The sequence below is a fragment of the Peromyscus leucopus genome, chromosome 8b (genome assembly GCF_004664715.2).
Source record: "Peromyscus leucopus breed LL Stock chromosome 8b, UCI_PerLeu_2.1, whole genome shotgun sequence".
In the NCBI taxonomy this organism is placed as follows: domain Eukaryota; kingdom Metazoa; phylum Chordata; class Mammalia; order Rodentia; family Cricetidae; genus Peromyscus; species Peromyscus leucopus.
Window position 1 is genome coordinate 53,494,279 of NC_051086.1, and position 14,380 is coordinate 53,508,658.

Here is a 14,380-nt window from a genome sequence, read left to right on the forward strand (position 1 = left end):
TCCTGGATCTCACTCTATAGACCAGGCTGGCCTCGAACTCACAAAGATTTGCTTGCCTCTGCCTCCCAAGTGCTGCGATCTGTTTGTTTTTGAGACAGTGTCTCTGTGTAGCCCAAGCTGACCATGAGCTTGCTGTGTAGACCATGCTGGCCATGAACTTACAGCTAACCCCCTGCTTCTGCTCTTCAAGTGCTGGGATTACCTGTGCCCCTACACTTGGCTACGTGCAGCTTTTAATTCAAATATTTTCTCCAGATGAGTCTTTCCTGTGATACATTAAACCTTTCAACCTTCTACCAACCCAAGGAGACCTAAGCTCCACCATGTTCTCTCCTCGGGAAGATGGCATACTGGTTTTGCTCGTTTGCTCTCAGCCTTTTCTTTAGTAGTACTATAGGACAGTGGTTCTCAACCAGAGGTCCAGACTCTTGGGGGTCAAATGGCTCTTTCACAGGAGTCGCGGATCAGATATCCCACATATCAGATATTTATATTATGATTCATAACAGTAGCAAAATTACAGTTATGAAGTAGCAACAAAAATAATGTTATGGTTGGGGGGGTCACCACAACATGAGGACCTGTATTAAAGGGTCACAGCATTAGGAAGGTTGAGAACCACTGCTCTAGGATAAGTCCCAGGCTTCACCTGTGCTAGGCTGGCGCTGTAGTAGCCATTAGCAACTGGTGTCTCTTCAGCCGTTGTTATTTCGGGGGTGGGAACGCTGCTTTGCTTTGTTGCTTCTTTGGTGTCAACTTTTGGTCCTTTACCTCTAAATTTGAAAGTTTCATGAATTTGTCTCTCCCTCTGTTATTTGTTTGTTTGTTTTTATGTATGTTGCTATTTTGCCTGCATGTGTGCCTGTGTAAGAATGTAGGATCCCCTGGAACTTGAGTTACAAACAGTTGTGAGCTGCCATGTGGGTGCTGGGAATTGAACCTAGATCCTCTGGAAGAGCAGCCAGTGCTCTCAACAGCTGAGCCATCTCTCCAGCCCACACTTTAGTCTCTTTTTGTGTATTAGTTTTTCATGAAGTCCATCCTTCTCCAACCACAGGCCAGAGCCTTTCACCTCGGCCTGTTCTTCTCCGCTCTGCCTTCAGAATTCTAGGACGTTCACCTAAATCCTTCCTGAAACTGCTTCCCGAATCCTACAGGAATTATTTTTTCCAGAGTTCACTTTTGGATGTTGTGATCTCTCCTGTGTTTGAGGAAATATTTCCAAATCTCTATAATGTTTCTCTAATGCTTTATTAATGTTATGTCATCCATAGAGAGTGACTTCAGATAATAAGGCTAGCAGTGTGACTCAGTGGCTAAGCATGCCTAACATGCATGAGGCCTGGGTCTACCTCTCTCTCTCTCTCTCTCTCTCTCTCTCTCTCTCTCTCTCTCTCTCTCACACACACACACACACACACACATGGACACACAGGGGTAGGAAGGGGAGAGTGAGGAAGGAAAGAGAGAGAGAGAGAAATAATTTATGGAGGGGCTGCTCAGTGCATAAAGTACTTGCCTTGCAAGCCTTAAGACATGCATTCGGTCCCCAGAACCCATGTTAAAATGCTGGGCATGGTGGTTTGTGCTTATAATCCCAGCCTTGAGGAAGCTGATCCCCGAGGGTCACTGGCCATCTGATCTAGCCTAGTCTAAGTAATGAGCCCCAAGCCAGTAAGAAATTTTGTCTCAAAGGAGGTGAACAGTGTTCCTGAAGATGACATACAAGGTTGTCCTCTGATCTTCACACACACACACACACACACACACACACACACACACACACACACACACACACACACACAAATTAATAACATGAGCTGAGCCTGTTGGTGCATGCCTTTAAAATCAGCACTTGGGAGGGAGAGATAAGTAGATCTCTGTGAGTTCCTCCTTGCTGGCTTGTTCCACATAGTGGAGATCCTGTCTCAAAAACAAAAAAAAAAAAAAAAAAATAAAAAAAAAAACTAGTAGCCACGCTGTCTGAATGCTAGCTTTGACAGCACCATTGTTGGAGTTGGCTCCTAAATAATTAATATTTCAAACATTCATTACGAGGTCCGAAGACGGCCATGGCTATCTGCAGTTACGTAGATGCCAGCTGTCATATACCAGACTTCATTTCGTCAGTGATTGTGTGCAATGGCTAAACTATGAGTGAAATTCCCTATTAAGTTCCAGTCCTTCTGATCCGGGTTAGTAGTTTCGTTGCTGACAGAAGCAAAATTAGGCTTGTTAATGATTAAACCCAGCTTTACAGCTGTGTGGTTTGTTACCGGCAAGATGGAAAGATTTTACAGGAAGTGAAAAGAATACTTTCTTCAAGACTTACTTTTATATATATATTTAATTAGCCTACAGAGCATTTGGTTTCACCATGACCTTTTTTTTTTTTTTTTTCAGAGCTGAGGACCGAACCAAGGACCTTGTGCTTGCTAGGCAAGCACTCTACCACTGAGCTAAATTCCTAACCCAAGACTTACTTTTTAAATGCTCTTTAAAGAAAATCTTCACAAGAGAAATGTGATGTAAGTAAAGCATTTTATTTATTTATTTTTTAAAAGAATTCAAGGTCATAGTCAGTAATATAGTAAATCAGTGGTCACTCTTTCCCCATATGAGACCATGTCAACAAAAAATAAACAAAACCAACCAACCAAACAACAAAAAAGCCTGGGCTGGAGAGATGGCTCAGTGGGTAACGGCTGGGCAAGTGTGAGGACCTGAGTTCAAATCCCAGAACCCACATAAAAGCCAGAGGTGGCAGTGTGCCCCTGAGACCCCAGCCAGATGTGGCAGTGTGCCTCTGAGACTCCAGCCAGATGTGGCAGTGTGCCCTGAGACCCCAGCCAGATGTGGCAGTGTGCCCCTGAGACCCAGCCAGATTGCGTGTGCCCCAAGACCCCAGCCAGATGTGGCAGTGTGCCCCAAGACCCCAGCCAGATGTGGCAGTGTGCCCCTGACCCCAGCCAAGTCAGTGCCCTGAGACCCCAGCCAGATGTGGCAGTGTGCCCTGAGACCCAGCCAGATGTGGCAGTGTGCCCCTGTGACCCCGGCGCTCCTACAGCAAGTGGGAAGTGAAGCCAGGTCCGGGCTAGCCCCGAATGTGTGGTGACAAGAAAAAGGCCCTGCCTCAAACAAGGCCAGCAGCAAGGACTGACATCAGAGGTTGTCGTGTGACCTCCACAAGTGTGCAGTGGAACACTTGCACTGTTACACACACACACACAAATACACACACACACACAACACACACACACTGCCTAGAGGGCAGCTGATGTAGATTGGCATACCACCAGGGATTTTTCCTTGTGTCTAACACCTTTTTTTTGGGGGGGGGGTGGTTTCGAGACAGAGTTTCTTTGTGTAGCTTTGCGCCTTTTCCTGGAACTCACTTGGTAGCCCAGGCTGGCCTCGAACTCACAGAGATCCGCTGCCTCTGCTCCGAGTGTTGGATTAAAGGTGTGCGCCACCACCGCCAGCCGCCTTTTTTTTTTTTAAACCAGTGGGTGGCCCAGCACGTTCCTCTGGTGACAATGATAGAGACACAAGGCTTCGTTTTTGAAAAAAATTTAAGATTTATTTTTGTTTTATGTGTATTGGTACTGAGATCCGGTCGCTCTCTCCTTACGGCAGCTCACAAGGTCCAGTCGTTCCAGGCATCTGTACAGAACCCCTCAGAGGAGGCTGCAGACAGGACAGGCAGTCGGAGGCTTCTCAGAGAACAACAGAGTGACCTGCTAAAGGATAATTAATGTACAGCATTTACAAATAACCACCATTTCGGTGGGCTGGAGAGATGGCTCAGAGGTTAAGAGCACCAACTGCTCTTCCAGAGGTCCTGAGTTCAATTCCCAGCACCCACATGGTGGCTCACAACCACCTGTAATGAGATCGGGCGCCCTCTTCTGTATACATAATAAATAAATAAATCTTAAAAAAAAAAAAAAACACCGTTTCGGCTTTAAAATGGGCCCCCAGAAGCACAAAAGAATGAAAAATTAGAAAAAGGACAGAAAAATATCAGAAGCACCATGGAAACACATTTTTAAAAAATTTAAGTTGATATAACAAGTTATGGGTTTGTTTTCTTTTTGTTTGTTTTTTGAGACAGGGTTCTGTATACAACAGCTCTGGCCATCCTGGAACTCAGAATTATAGACCAGGCTGGCCTCGAACTCACAGAGATCCGCCTGCCTCTGTCTCCTGAGTGCTGGGACTAAAGGCGTGCTCTAGCACCACCCAGTAAGTAATGGTTTTAATCGTGATATTTTCATATATTTGTGTCTTGATACCTTGTTCAAATTGACCCGCTTCCCCACTGCCCGCCCTTCTGTGGAAAATTTCCTTCACTATGGAAATTTTGTTTTGTGTTTACTTTGAGACAAGATCACACTACATAACCCTAACTGGGTGGGAACTCACTAGTAGCTCAGGCTGGCCAGGAGCTCACTATGCTGGCCAGGAACTCACTATGTAGCTCAGACTGGCCAGGAACTAACTTGTAGCTCAGATTAACCTCAAACTTGTAGGAATCCTGTCTCTGTCTCCTTGGTGCTGAAATTAGCAAGCATTGTTACCTCTGGCCTTCCGCACTGGGAATATCGTTAAATCATTAAACAAGCCAACAGAAGCAATGGGAAATATCAATGACCATGTAATTGTTTATGAGTCAGAGGCAAACAGCTGGAACAGATGGTGAAAGCTCAAAGTACTTTTTTCAGGCACCCTCTCGTTTAAGAGATAAATTCCTCATGGCTGATCTCTATCCAGCTCCCCTGTCTCACCGATGACAAGGGTTCCTCCAAGATTCTGCCATTTATTTTTGAGTGGCACCTAATTTTTCTCTATTTCCCACGTGTCTACAGTGGTTTGGACAGGAGATTCAACAGAGGCCCCGGATTAGACACCTCTCTCTCTGTGGCACAGACGTCAGGTGCCCTTGTGAGGTGCCGAGGTATTTCTTGTAACCCTCATCTCTCTGTGACATGACCACATGCTACCAAGCAAGGGTGAATTCTTCAGGGGCACAATCCGGGGCTTAGTCCTGAAACTGTGAATCCATACACTCTCTGCCACAAGGGCCTAAGGAAGCAAGGGCTGAAGGAATTCAAGCATCCAAAATGATTGCAGGGGCTGGAGAGAGGACTCAACAGTTAAGAGCACTGATTGCTCTTCTAGAGAACCCCAGTTCAGTTCACAGCACCCACATGGATGCTAACAGCCTTATGTAACTCCAGTTCCAGGGGATCTGATACTTTCTTCGGGCTTCTTCCAGCACAGCATGAGCATGGTGTGCAGACATACTTGCAGGTAAAACACTCATATACATAAAATAAAAATAAATCTTAAAAATAAACGATTCATTCTCTGGGGATAGTGGTGCATGCCTATAATTCCAACCCTCATGATACTGAGGCAGGAGGATAGTGAGTTTGAGGTCAGTTTGATCCCCATTGTGCAATCTTGTCTCAAAAACACAAAATAAAATAAAATAGATCTCTTCCATTAGAGTTGACAGAAACACATAGTTGAAACATTCTAAAGGATGGCCAGGCTTCTGACACGGCTGTATGTCTAGGTCTAAACAGTCTCATCACGGCTTCTCTCTGTCTCCATTGTTCTCTCCTCTAGAGTTCACTTTCCAGCAGGCTGGTCTTCTCTCATGATGACGGGTCATCAGCACCTTCAGCACCTCAACAAAACCAGAACTTCTTTGTTCTCAGAGCATGAACAAAACCAAATGAAATCAGGAGCTGAGCGTCGTGGCGGGTGCCTTTAATCCCAGCACTTGGGAGGCAGAGGCAGGTGGATCTCTGTGAGTTTGAGGCCAGCCTGGTCTACATTGTGAGACCCTGTCTCAAACACATACACAAAAAAGAAACAAAACAAAACCGCAAACAGGAGAGATGGCTCAGTGGTTAAGAGCACTGGCTGCTTCCAGAAGACTCAGGTTTGATTCCCAGCACCCACATGGCAGCTCACAACCACCTGTAACTTCAGTCTTGGAGGATCTAATGCCCTCTTCTGGCTTTTTCAGACATCAGGCACACAAGTGGTTCACAAATGTACAGGCAGGCAAAATACTCATACACATAAAACTGAAATTAAATAAAAAGAAAATGAGATTGTTTAGGCTCATACAGTCCTCTGAGGCCAGAGATGATTGCTTGAGTCCACTCTGAGAAACAGAAAAAGTTGAATAAACAAAATTTGAGAGCTGGGTGATGATGGCGCATGCCTTTAATCCCAGCACTGGAGAGGCAGAGGTAGGTGGATCTCTATGTGTTTGAGGCCAGCCTGGTCTACCGAGTGAGTTCCAGGACAGCCTGGGCTACACAGTGAAACCCTGTCTTGAGAAAACAAAACAAAGCAAATTTTTTGAGAAGAAGAAATAGACAAGAAGTCATTATCATCCCTTTTTTTGTTGTTTTGTTTTTATAAAACCTTGCAATGTAGCCCAGGTAGGCCTCAAACTCACCATCTTCCTGAATAGCTATGTCTGCCTGGCTACCTGTGGGACAGAAATAATGAGGCCACCATACATGTGTCCTATGCTTCCTTGGTGACAGATTTTTGTACCTTGTCCCATTGAATCCTTACAACTAGCTCTCAAGGCAAGTGGCTTCGCTCAACTTTTTTTTTTTTTTTTTTTTTTTTTTTACAAATGAAACAGTTGAGACTTCCAGAGGTGAAGGATTCAACTGAGTCTTCAAGTAGATGAGGAAGGACTGTGGAAAGGTGTGTACCGACCAAAGAAGAGGACGCTGACCCCCGTCCACTTCCTCTGTGTGACAAGCTCCCATATCTCCTACCTCCCACCACATCCTCCTCTTCAGCTCACCCAGCTCCAGCCCCTGCACCGCCCCCGGGCCTCTCTTATCACTGTGATTCTACCCATTTCTGCCCCTCCTCTTCTCAGACCTTTGCTCCAAGCTCCAGGCCAGTTTGCTCTGCACCCTGACACTTCCCGCTCACTTTCACTCGCCGCCGCAGCCTGCCCTTCCTGAAGCCGCTGACATGTGTACAGGAAAGTGTGCTCGCTGTCTGGGGCTCTCCCTCATCCCTCTCTCCCTGATCTGCATCGTGGCCAATGCCCTCCTGCTGGTCCCTGATGGGAAGACCACCTGGACCGACAGCAACCTCAGCTTGCAAGTCTGGCTCATGGGTGGCTTCATCGGAGGGGGCCTGATGGTGAGAATGCTGGAGCATCGGCCAGGGACCTGGGTACCATGCTAAGGGGCGACAGGACCGAGAGGAAAGGAGGGGGAAGGACCAGTTTGCTCTGGAGGGTGTGGCAAGGGCTTGGTGGGGGACCAGGGACCTGTCCATCTGCTCACACACCCTAAGCGTTCTGTAGAAGGTCCAGGAGTAGCTCTAAGGTCCTGAGCTGAGTGTCTGAGGGGAATGGGAGGAAGAAGAGCTTCTCTACTAGGTGGGAGCAAGTTCTACCTGTGAGCACATGCTGAGAAAACCTCCTTACGGAGGAGGGTAGAAGCAGAAGGAGCAGCTGGTTGTGTGGGAGTTTATCAGGACAGTGTTATAACCAGCGAGGGTGGGTACTTTGAACAACCTTAACCCAGGCTGATAGCTCAGCTCGGTCACTCCACCAGCCAGCTCCATGTTGCTTTCCCTCTCTTCCGGGGCATCCCTTCTCAGCCCACCTTCCAGGATCCCTGTCAGTGCCAAGGATAAGAATCCTGGACCTAGGTCAGTATTTTAGAGTAGATGTCCCAGTCTTCTGGCAAACCAAGAGCTATTAAAAGTGAGAAAAGAGCCAGGCATGGTGGTGCACACCTTTAGTCCCAGCACTCCAGAGGCAGAGGCAAGTGATCTCTGGGTTTGAAGCTAGCCTGCTCTACTGAGCAAGTTTCAGGGCAACCAGGGTTACACAGAAAAACCGTTTTGAAAAAAAAAAAAAAAAAAGCATTGAGGCCAGGTGGGTGGTGGTGGCGTACTCCTTTAATCCCAGCACTCGGGAGGCAGAGCCAAGCAGATCTCTGTGAGTTTGAGTTTGAGGCACCTGATCTACAGAGCGAGATCCAGGACAGGCATCAAAATTACATAGAGAAACCCTGTCTCAAAAAAAAAAAAAAAAAAAAAAAAAAAGCAAAGGGGAAAAGACACAAATATCTTAGATTTCTGCCCCCACCCCAATCTTCCAACTCCCTCTTATTTAGGGAATCTCTCTCTCTCTCTCTCTCTCTCTCTCTCTCTCTCTCTCTCTCTCTCCCCCCCCTCTAACTTTTTGTTTGTTTATTTATTTATTTAGAGGCAATGTCCCGATTGTACCTCAGGCTAGCCTGGAACTCACTATATATAACCCAGGCCAGTCTAGAACTTGAAATCTTCCTGCCTCAACCTCTCAAGTACAGGTGTGTGCTACCATGCCTGGCCATTTGGGGGCACTTTTGGATGGTTAACCTCGTGGTGTATCATCTTCATGGGATAAAGACAAGAGCTCTACCCAGCACAGTTTCCCATCTTTGGCACAGCAGACTGTTAAAATTCTCTGGGAGAAGGTGCACTTTGGTCTCCTCTGCTGGCGACATCTTAATTAGCTAAAAGGAGATAGCGCCCGATAGCGGCTCCCCTGGCCCTCTGGCGTCACTCTGCCTCCTGCAGGGATCCTGGTGGTCGCCTCCACTCTGAGGCTCTCTGAGCTCTCTGACTCCTCCCAGGCCCACATTCACCCAGTGTCACACCCAGAATGTCTCCAGCCTAAACCACCCGACTGGCCTGCCGATCGAACTTGTCTGCCTCCGTGGATCTGTTAAGTTGGTGCTCCCAGCATCCTCATTGGCAGCAGCCTCTCAGGAAGTACCGTGGTATGCCTTCCTAATGGCTGGGCCGTGTTGATAGGGCACAAGGTACCAAGGAAGCAAGATTGGAAGCCCCGTGAGAGCAAGGTCTGCCTCCTTTATGAGGAGTTCAGTTCATACTCTTTGGATAATGGAGCCAATCAATGGCATGCTGGTGCTGGGCATGGTGGCTGTTCCTGTAAGGCCAGCGCGCGCACGCGCACACACACACACACACACAACACACATACACACAACACACACAACACACACACAACACACACATACACACAACACACATACACATAACACATACACACATATACACACACACAACACATACACACAACCCACACATACACACACATATACACACACATACATACACACAACACACACACACACACACACACACACACACTCTAATCAGAGACCATCACAAAGAGCTCTTAGGGCAAGTGAAGCTCTTGTTTGGTCTCCTTTTCTCTTCTCTTCTTTTTATTTGATGCTATAGACTGACCCTGGGGCTTGGCCCCTGCTGAACACTTGCTCTGTAACTGAGCCACACGTCCAAGTGGGGACGTTTCCAAGGAAGTTTTTATGAGATGATGTCAGAACTGACAGCCAGATAACATTTAAAATTTAAAAAAAAAAAAAAAAAAGAGCATTATAAACAGGGAACCCACACTTAAGGAACAGTCAGGCAGCCCGCAGAGCTGAAGTTTGATGAGATAAATGTAGCCCGCCCCTGCCCCCCCCCCGCACCCCGCACCCAATTCTCCACTTTTCTTCTTTCCATTTTAAAACCTCTGGGAGCAGGGTGGTGGTGGCGGCGTACTCCTTAAATCCCAGCACTCAGGAGGCAGAGGCAGGTGGATCTCTGTGAGTTTGAGGTCTACAGAGCGAGTTCCAGGACAGCCAGGGCTACACAGAGAAACCCTGTCTTGAAAACCAAGCAAACAAAACTCTAGGATGAGGACCACCAGGTCGGAACCCAAGGGCTTTTCAAGCTAAGCACAGACTCCACCACTGAACTACACTCCTGGCTCACTGGATTTTTCACAAAGTGAGCATGATAATGCATGCAGCACCCAGACCAAGAACCCTACCACTCACTTGCCTGCAGTCCCCGGTACTCGGTCTCTACAGCAGGGAGATTGCTTGAGGTAGGAGCTCAAGAAAGGGAACCAAATACCTGGATTTTAAAAAGTAAAAATCCCTTGGGAACCCTGTGCTGCTCAAATGCATGTACTATTGTCTATTTGTCTTTTCCCTCACGCTCAACGCCTGTGTGTAACCTGTGTTTAAAAACAATCGTTTTATTTTTTGAGAGGGTCTCCCCATGTAGCCCTAGCTGACCTGGAACTCACAGAGCTCCTCCTGCCTCTGCCTCCCAAGTGGGACTAAAGGCATGTGCCATCATGTTTAGCGAAAAATCTTTTCTTTTTTTTCTGTTTATGAGATAGGATTTCTCTGGGTAGCCCGGAACTCACTCTGTAGCTGTAGACCAGGCTGGCCCTTGGCTGGCCTCTGAGAGAGACCGTGTATTTGTGTGTGTGTGTGTGTGTGTGTGTGTGTGTGTGTGTGTGTGTGTATTAATGTGTATATTAAGCATTGTGGCTTACATCCATAATCTCAGTACTTGGAAGACTGAGGTAGGTAGGTCACTATAGGTTTAGGGTTCCAGGCCAACTTGGGCTACATAGTGAGTTCAAGGACAGTCTACTTTATAGAGTAAGATTCTATCTCTAACAAAACAAAACAGAAACATTTAAGTTTCTCTGAGCTGATGGATGTGTGACCCTGACTGGCCTAGAAGTCACTATATAGACCAGGCTGGATTTAAGTTCACAGAGATCCTTCTGCCTCTGCCTCTTTCTCCTGAGCTAGATTTAAAGATGTGTGTCCCAAATCCAACATGGTTTTTTTTATTGTTATTGTTATTGTTTTTGTTTTGAGGCAAGATTTCATAGCAGGCTCACCTTAAGCTTACAGTGCAGCCAAGGATGGACTTGAACCCCTGGACCCCTTTACCTCCTAAATGCTGAGACTGTAGACATGCACTAGGCCCACCTTTTTTTTTGGTTTTTAAGACAAGGTCACATGAAACCCAGTGGGTCTTGAACTCACTATGTAACCAAGAATGGGTCCTGGATCTCCCTCCTCCCAAACCCTGGAATTATGAGCATGCAAGACTGCATTGGCTCTCAGCTGTCTGCAGACGAACGCAGGAGAACTGAGAGCTTACAGCCTGGGTAAGAGGCAACAGAGCGAGACCCTTCCCTTAAAAGGGGAATGGTGGTGCTGGAGAGATGGCTCAGTGGTTAAGAGCACTCAGCTGCCACTGGGCATAGTGGCGCACGACTGTAATCCCAGCACTTGGAATGCAGAGGCAGGTGGATCTCTGTGAGTTCGAGGCCAGCCTTGCCTGCATATTGAGCTTCAGGACTACATAGAAAGACCCTGTCTCAAAAAAAAAAAAAAAAAAAGCACTTTCTCTTGCAGAGCACCCATACGGATGCTCAATACTGCCTATAACTCCAGTTCCAGGCAGGGACACCCTTTCCGGTCTCCAGAGACACCAGGCACCCATGTGATGCACACACATAAACACACGCAGGCACTCACACAGATACATAAAACAAAAATAAAAAATAAAACTTTTAAAATTTATGTGTACAGATATTTGCCTGCATGTGTGCATCTTATGCATGCCTGGTGCCCACAGGGGTCAGAAGCACATCAGATCCTCTGAAGTTGGAATTACAGATGGTTGTGAGTTATCATGTGGGTGCTGGGAATTGAACTCAGGACCTCTGGAAGAACAGTCTGTACTCTTAACCACTGAGCCATCTCTCCAGCCCCTGTTGAATCTTTTTTTTTTTTTTTAAATAGAGCCAGATGTGGTGGTTAAGACCTGTAATTCTAGCACTTGGGAGGCTGAGGCAAAGAGGACTGTTGCAAGTTCAAGACCAGCCTGGGCTCCATAGTGAATTCCAGGACAGCCCAGGCTACAGAGTGAGACACTCTCTCAACAAACAGATGACCAAAAATCAGTAAATCAAAAGGGCAATGCTCTCCAGGCCTGGGGCATGTGCCTTTAAGCCCAGCGCTCAGGAGGCAGAGGCTGAGGCTAGAGGAGTGATGAGCACCTATTAGAGAGGTAGAGAACATCTTCCTCGTGGAAGGGAAGTAGGGGCTGAGTGTGTGAAAGAAGAAAAAAAGGACTGAAAATTTAGAAGCCACCAAGGCAAAGCACAGAAGACTTGAAGTCAGCCTTGGTATAGGAGGATTGAAATCTTCCAGCCCAAGTGACTTTGGTGGGTGTTTTTCCACTGATGAAGACAAGAAAGACAAAAGGCAGATGAATTTGGGGGGTGTTGTGGGGTTGGTATGAGGCTCGCTGAAGATGAGTGAACTAAGACATTCAAATGAGCATGTCTTTCAAGGGGTTTGGTATGGCTCTCTGCATACCCGAAAGTGACTATTAGTGCAGGGGAACAGCTGATTCGTCCCCTGGGAGGGTATGTATTTCATAATAAAGGATACAAGAAGAAAAAAAAAAAAAGATTAGAAGTTGACTCTTAGGAAATCCTGCGATCCACACCAGAATCTCTGTGCAAATCCTAACCCATTCGACCATAGTTCCTGCTCCATGTCCTATCGTACTGTCGAAGATATGTATCAGCATGGGCATTCTCTCTGAGCCTATCATGACGTAAATTCATCCTGCTGTCTCATTAAATTCTGAGAACAGTCTTTGGAGATAGGTCCTGCAGATCTACTTTCCAAGACACAAAATTGATATCCTGAGAAAGCAATCAATTCATAGAGTGGGAAGAAGGTCCTGACTCCCCTTCAGTAGGTACCTATCGTGAGACAATATGTGTGTGGAATATATAATATTGCCACCCCTCGCCCAAACGTTTGATGGTCTTTTGTCTCAGATAGGTATAGTATATTGGACCCAACCCTCCAGGAAGCTACAATCTGGAGAGAGATAAGTCAGGCATATAAATAATGATAAATTAAGGTTGAGTCCAACAATGATCCAGAGAAGTATAGATAAGGTTTTGTAGTCCAAAGGGCTGAGGGCATCATGGGCAGCTTCCCTGAGGAGATGGGCCATGCAAGTACAGCCTGGAGGATCTAGGAGAATGCTCTCATCACCAACTCTCATCCCACAGGTGCTGTGTCCAGGAATCGCCGCAGTCCGGGCAGGGGGGAAGGGCTGCTGCGGCGCGGGTTGCTGCGGGAATCGCTGCAGGGTAAGAACCAAATTGAGACGTTTGGCTTTTGACTCCTTCCCCAAAGCACCCGTCTACAAGCAGGGTGCTACCTCACTTCCAGTCTTGGGTCCCAAACGGACCTGACCAGAGGGACCTAGAAGCCCCATGAACCTCCATGGTAGATGACTTTTAGGATTCGCTTAACTTCAAACCGGGAGTTTAAAGAGAAATGTATTTTTAGGCAGGCTGGACAGAAGTGCTGCAATCCCCGGAGGAATTGGGCACGGGTGGCCCTCCAAGGGAGGCGGCGGGCCTACTCACCTTACCTTTCCACACCGGGTCTAGATGCTTCGCTCCGTCTTCTCCTCTGCCTTTGGGATGCTTGGTGCCATCTACTGCCTCTCCGTGTCGGGAACTGGACTCCGAATCGGACCCAAGTGCTTAATTAACAACAAGTGGGACTACCACTTCCAGAAACCCAGTAAGTCCTTCTCCGTATTGTGTCCTGTGCCTCTCCCCACCTGCCCTTCCTACGTCTTCCAGAAATGACGGACCAGACCGAGCTTCTAGAGAGTCCCTTCCACGGGGCCCATTGGGCCCTTTGCAGATCTTAGTAGACCCTTGCGCTGGGTGATGGTGGGGCCTGCTGTGTGATCAGCTTCTCTCCAGCGACCCTGTCCATCCACAGAGGCTCTTACTTGCGCAATGATACTCTATGGGATTTATGCGAGGCGCCGCCTCACGTGGTACCCTGGAACGTGACACTCTTCTCTCTGCTGGTGGTCGCCTCGAGTCTGGAAATAGTGCTGTGTGGAATACAGCTGGTGAATGCCACCTTTGGCGTACTGTGTGGCGATTGCCGGAAAAAGGTGGGAACGCACGGGGTGGAGTTGGGGGGCGGGGGCGGATCCGGTTTGTTCTTGGCCGCCTCTTCACTTTTTTTTTTTTTTTTTTTTGCAGGGTGAAGTTCAATGAGTTCCATGGACCACCCATAATACCTCATTTATGGAAGGCTGAGTGGTCCTCCCACTCCCTGATTAGCTGGAATAAACTGCTTTTGTTGTTCGATATTCCTTGTGGTATAAACCGCCCCAGCACCCTTCCCAAGTTCTGATTACTCTTTTGGAAGGAGTGTGCATGGGCCTTCAGACATTTCTCAGCTTGTGTTTCTATTTGTACCCCCACCCCCTGCTTGTTATTATTTCTTAACAAGTAGTTATTGTTCTGAAAATAGAATTCTGTGCTCTCAAGGAATTTAATGGGCCAATGATGAAAGATGAGCAATTTTTAATTAAATTGACTTTACATTTATGTGTGCGTCAGGGAATAATGTAGGAGTTAGTTCTCATA

At 47.1% G+C, this 14,380-nt stretch overlaps 1 protein-coding gene across 1 annotated transcript; it reads left to right on the forward strand.

Annotated features, from left to right (window-relative positions):
* The first annotated feature begins 6,930 nt into the window (after nt 1–6,930).
* On the forward strand, nt 6,931–14,098 carry Tm4sf5 (transmembrane 4 L six family member 5). The gene is made up of 5 exons (XM_037201160.1): nt 6,931–7,194; nt 12,989–13,069; nt 13,376–13,515; nt 13,719–13,899; nt 13,991–14,098. Exons 1-5 carry the CDS (start codon nt 7,021–7,023, stop codon nt 14,003–14,005), a joined length of 591 nt encoding a protein of 196 aa, XP_037057055.1. The 5' UTR covers nt 6,931–7,020; the 3' UTR covers nt 14,006–14,098.
* Nucleotides 14,099–14,380: the final 282 nt, after the last annotated feature.

Excerpts from the sequence above, each read along its gene's own strand:
- Tm4sf5 (XM_037201160.1), top strand. The coding sequence starts at position 7,021 with ATGTGTACAGGAAAGTGTGCTCGCTGTCTGGGGCTCTCCCTCATCCCT. Across the intron at positions 7,195-12,988 it reads TCATCGGAGGGGGCCTGATG|GTGCTGTGTCCAGGAATCGC; the intron begins GTGAGAATGCTG and ends CTCATCCCACAG. Across the intron at positions 13,516-13,718 it reads CACTTCCAGAAACCCAGTAA|AGGCTCTTACTTGCGCAATG; the intron begins GTCCTTCTCCGT and ends GTCCATCCACAG.